Genomic DNA, 4,836 nt, shown 5'->3' with positions numbered 1-4,836 from the left:
AATTTAATAGATCAGGTAGGAAAAAGGAACAACTGATAATTAGTCTAGTCAATTTCGACGTGTGTTTTAATACATAGATAGTGATAGTTGTATAAAAAAAAGAGAACAGCTGATAATTAGGACGTGAAATTCTCGAAAAAAGTGATAGTTCATATATATTTTTTACCATTAACTCAAAGAATTAAAAAAAGTAAAAAAAGAGATGACGATATCAAGAAAACAGAGGACTGGCCATTCCGGTAACTGGGAGCCCTTCCATTTTAGAGGACAGACAACAAGAAAAATAAAAGAAACTTAAATTTGTTTTTCCCAAATATAGCAGTAGCCAAATGTCCCTCACAGTCACACGTCCCATCTTCAGTCTTCTCTCTTCTGTACTTTCTTTAAATAAAACAAACGAAATACTCTAAAGCACTAACATACTAACATCTGGCCCTTTATCTTTCTAAAATAATTTCCACAAATACACACAAAAAATAAAAAAAAATCAATACTATAATTTACACAGTCCACCATGATTCCTCTTCTTCCCTAAACTTCACTTTTCCTCCATTTTTCACCTATATATATATATATACCCACCACATCATATATAGAACTTATAACAATCACTCTTTATTCTACATCTCTATTTTTTCCTTATAAATTCACAAACAAAAGATGTAAAAATCAGCTTCATTTCTCTTTTCTTGATCAGCTTCTTTATTTTTTGTCCAATTTGTCTGATTTCATATCAACTTTTTTCCTCAAAAATATTTGAACATATATAAAACAAATCTCTATTTTTTTTTCTCCATTGTTGAGTTGAGCTCAAGTTATGTAAAAAAAATCCATTCTTTATAACCGGAATATTTGTGAGTATATAAGTTAAAGTATCCATCTTTTTTTTTTTTTTAGTGAATTATTCAAGAATGATGTTGGATCTTAATCTAAGTGCAATTTATGATGAAAAAGTTCAAGAAAATTCCATAGCTGATGAATCAGGAAGTTCCAATTCATCAGCTAGGAATGCTGAAGCCTCCAGTAGTGCTGGAGATGATGACACGTGTTCCACACGCGCCGACATGTTTGCGTTTAACTTCGACATCCTTAAAGTTGGTAGTTGTAGTGGTGGTCGTAGCAGTAACAATAATGATCATGATGAAGAAGGATATATGACGACAACAACTCGGTCTAAGTCATTTGTGACTCAGCAATTCTTCCCAGGAGGGGAAGATATTGCTGAGTCGAATCATCAGGCCCGGGCCCATATGTCTCGAAGACCTGATTGGGTGGATCAGACAGATCCACCCAATACTGTTAGTTTTCGAGACGTGCAAATGGGCCGGGTACAGCAGCAACAACAACAACAGCCTGTTAAGAAAAGTAGGAGGGGGCCTAGGTCCAGAAGCTCACAATATAGGGGTGTTACTTTTTATAGAAGAACTGGTAGATGGGAATCACACATATGGTTAGTTATCAAACATTTAATTATTATTATTTAAGTTTTGTTAAAATTTCCAAGATTTAAATTATTATGGTTATTATTTTTTGTGCAGGGATTGTGGCAAGCAAGTATATTTGGGTATGTACTATGTAATGTTGTTATTTTAATTGTTACCTATTTGGTTAAATTCATGTGTTTGTGATCTTTTGGAGTTTTTGTTATGCCTATATGTTATTTCTATTTTGGGAAATTTTTTGATTGGTTTTGTTGTTGGCTTATTTTTAGGTGGATTTGACACTGCTCATGCAGCCGCTAGGTAAAAGAATTAACAAATATATGTACAAGTTTTCTGATATTGTCAGATCATTTCAGATTGGTTGATGAATTTTGTTTCGACTTTTTCTTCATGGTATCAGAGCGTATGATCGAGCTGCAATTAAGTTCCGGGGTGTTGATGCGGATATAAATTTTAACCTTAGTGATTACGAAGAAGATATGAAGCAGGTTAGAAATGTAAAAAGATTTGTATAAGTGCTAACACAATGTTAAGCTCAATGTTAAACAATGGATTTTGCATTGTCTTGATTTTTGATTTGATTTGTTTTGTGAACTAATGTAGATGAAAAACCTGAGTAAAGAAGAATTTGTGCACGTGTTGCGACGCCAGAGCACTGGTTTCTCAAGAGGGAGCTCGAAATACAGAGGAGTAACGTTGCATAAATGTGGGCGATGGGAGGCTCGGATGGGGCAGTTCCTTGGCAAAAAGTAAGACACTTTATTCATTGAAAATTTGAAATTGCTGTAGAATTGAGAAACTTTATTCAGCGATACTGTTGTAGGAGTAGTCTCAATTTAACGTTGATCGGATCCTCCAAAAATGTCACTGCACCTAATATTTGGAGGATCAGATACAGGTGCGGCGGCATTTTTGGAGGATCTGAGCAATATGTATATAGAGTATATCTTAAGAATATGTAATTGGTCACAAGTGGGAAACAAAAATCTGTTAAACATGCCTATTTGAAGAAAAAAATCAGTGGGACTATAATATTCATGGTGGGGATTCCACTGCTTACATTGCAGGTATATATATCTTGGGCTATTCGACAGCGAAGTAGAAGCTGCAAGGTCCTAAATGATCATGAATTTTACCCTCTCCCTGAATAATGAATTTATTACCCTTATAATTCTCAACAAAAATCTTGTATCGACCAACGGGTATCTCCCTTTTTATTTTCTGCAAAATAGGGCGTACGATAAGGCGGCTATCAAATGTAATGGAAGGGAGGCTGTTACCAACTTCGAGCCGAGTGCATATGAAGGGGAAACAAACTCTAACCCTCAGAGTGAAGGTTTGTTCATAACCACTTGCTCTATTGGTCACTAGTTTTCTACATCTTGCTGTTGCATTTATAGTATGCATTATAATGCAGGTAGCCAACAGGATCTTGATCTGAACTTGGGGATCGCGACTTCTTCTCCAAAGGAAAATGAAAGGTCAGGGAGTTTCCAGTATCATCCGTATGATATGCAAGATGCAACAAAGTCACAGGTATAAACAGAGTTTTTTAGATAGAAATGCTGCATTAGATTGAATTTGATGGTCTTCTATTTCCCAAAACTGAAATTTTACCTTTTATTTTTTGTATTTGTGTTGCTCTCCCTTCAAAAATGCTGCCGCACCCATGTCGGATCCTCTAATCCGACACGCCCCATGGACATTTTTGAAGAGTCCCAGCAATAGAATTTTGTATAGATGCAAGAGACTATGAAAGATCTTTAATCCTGTTTTCATTTAGATTGTACTGATAATCAGCTTCCCATTGTGTTTTTTTACAGATGGACAATTCACCAATAGTTGGTAGTTCACAAGCTCACTTGTGGAATGGAGTATATTCCAATTTCTTTCCCAACTATGAGGTACAAAAAAGGTTCATCCTATTCTCTAGCTCTCTGTTGTTTCCCATATTAATTACAGTTGAAAGTCGTGATCAAAATGTGCATAGGCATGCCTACAGTACTAGATTGTTTCACTGTGTATAAATAGTTGGGGCTGCAAGTCTATAGCAGTATACAGTGTAGGTTCTGATTCGTGTGAACTCTACTGAAATTATATTTGAAAATTCTTGTTAACATACTATCATGTTTTATACATAGATTTTGTGATAAAGGGCATTTTCTTTAAGTTTTTTTGTGTTCTCTTTTCTTTCTTTGGATTGTTTCCAGATGGTAAAATGCCACCGAAAGAGAGACATACTATTCTACTGGCTTTACGGATTTAAGTTACTCCCTCCGGTCCATTTTACTTGTCATGTTTTCATTTTACACGATCCGTAAGAAAATATTAACTAAAAGGGTAATTTGACTAAATTATCCTTATTTATTCTTGATTCAATTTAACACGGCTCTCTTTTTCACCATATTAATCTCTTTGCACACTTTTTAAGTAACGGTAAAACGACAACTATTTTGGACCAGTTATTTTTAGTAAGCATGACAACTAAAGTGGACCGGAGGGGGTATATATGCTCACAGTCTACCATTAGTACAATTTAACTTGTTATAGTAGGCTATTTACCATCTGCTAATCTATGCTCAGGCTAAGTAACTAAACGGGCTTTGCAGGAAAGAGGGTCCGGGAAGAGAATAGATGTAGGTTCCTCGCAGGGACACCCAAACTGGGCAATGCAAATGCACAGTCAGGTCGGAACAACCCCAATGTCAATGTTCTCTACTGCAGCATCATCAGGATTCTCATCTCCGGCTACCACTGCTTCGGCCTATCCAATGTCTCATCCTACCAACCCGAATAATCTTAATCTTTCCTTTGCTTCATATTCCACATCATCAACGAATGCGACTCAATACTATTACCAGATCAGGCCGCCGTTACCACCTCCATAAATATAGTTAGGATATAATTAACTCACTGATTCTGTTTGTAAGATTTGTTTGTCATCAACTCATTGACATGTTGCTTTTATAAGTTGAATTCTTTTACAACTTGTAAGATTTTGGGAGGTGAAGATACAAAATTTCCATTATATTTGAGCTTTCCTTGCTTATTGTTGTGATCTTGAATGCAAAAGAATTAAGTTCAACAATATAACTCCAACATTTATGCTGGGGCCTGACTAACCCCACACACTTAAATAAAGCTTGAAAATGTATTGTTTTTAGTCATTATCATTTCGAAATTGAACAAGCCCCATTATTTTCCTAGTTTCACATCATGGTATTTCTCTTTTTTATGCCATTATAGAGAGTTGTCACTCAAATCATCCATTAAATGCTTCTGGTTTGTGTTTTCTTGGTTGAGTCTTTTCATTGCCTCTCATAAACAAAACAGAATAGAAAAGTTAAAAGATCTTGGATTTGCAAATATTGGTTTGGACAATCGACATTTGCAA

At 35.4% G+C, this 4,836-nt stretch overlaps 1 protein-coding gene across 5 annotated transcripts; it reads left to right on the top strand.

Moving 5' to 3' along the window:
• Positions 1-458: 458 nt before the first annotated feature.
• LOC132065669 (APETALA2-like protein 1) lies at positions 459-4,470 on the top strand. Of its 5 annotated transcripts, none has more exons than XM_059459165.1 (10): positions 459-1,450; positions 1,539-1,564; positions 1,712-1,742; positions 1,843-1,930; positions 2,046-2,191; positions 2,510-2,554; positions 2,675-2,778; positions 2,860-2,978; positions 3,266-3,357; positions 4,026-4,189. In XM_059459165.1, the coding sequence occupies exons 1-10, from the start codon at positions 912-914 to the stop codon at positions 4,036-4,038; spliced, it is 1,203 nt and encodes a 400-aa protein (XP_059315148.1). In that variant the 5' UTR covers positions 459-911; the 3' UTR covers positions 4,039-4,189. The 5 variants fall into 5 exon arrangements, with proteins under 5 accessions (XP_059315148.1, XP_059315147.1, XP_059315149.1 ...); XM_059459164.1 differs by having other exon boundaries at positions 460-1,450; positions 4,052-4,291; XM_059459166.1 differs by having other exon boundaries at positions 462-1,450; positions 3,266-3,346.
• Positions 4,471-4,836: the final 366 nt, after the last annotated feature.

The sequence above is a fragment of the Lycium ferocissimum genome, chromosome 7, assembly GCF_029784015.1.
Source record: "Lycium ferocissimum isolate CSIRO_LF1 chromosome 7, AGI_CSIRO_Lferr_CH_V1, whole genome shotgun sequence".
In the NCBI taxonomy this organism is placed as follows: domain Eukaryota; kingdom Viridiplantae; phylum Streptophyta; class Magnoliopsida; order Solanales; family Solanaceae; genus Lycium; species Lycium ferocissimum.
The sequence above is the reverse complement of the archived record's forward strand: the minus strand, read 5'-3'. Positions and strand labels throughout refer to the sequence as shown.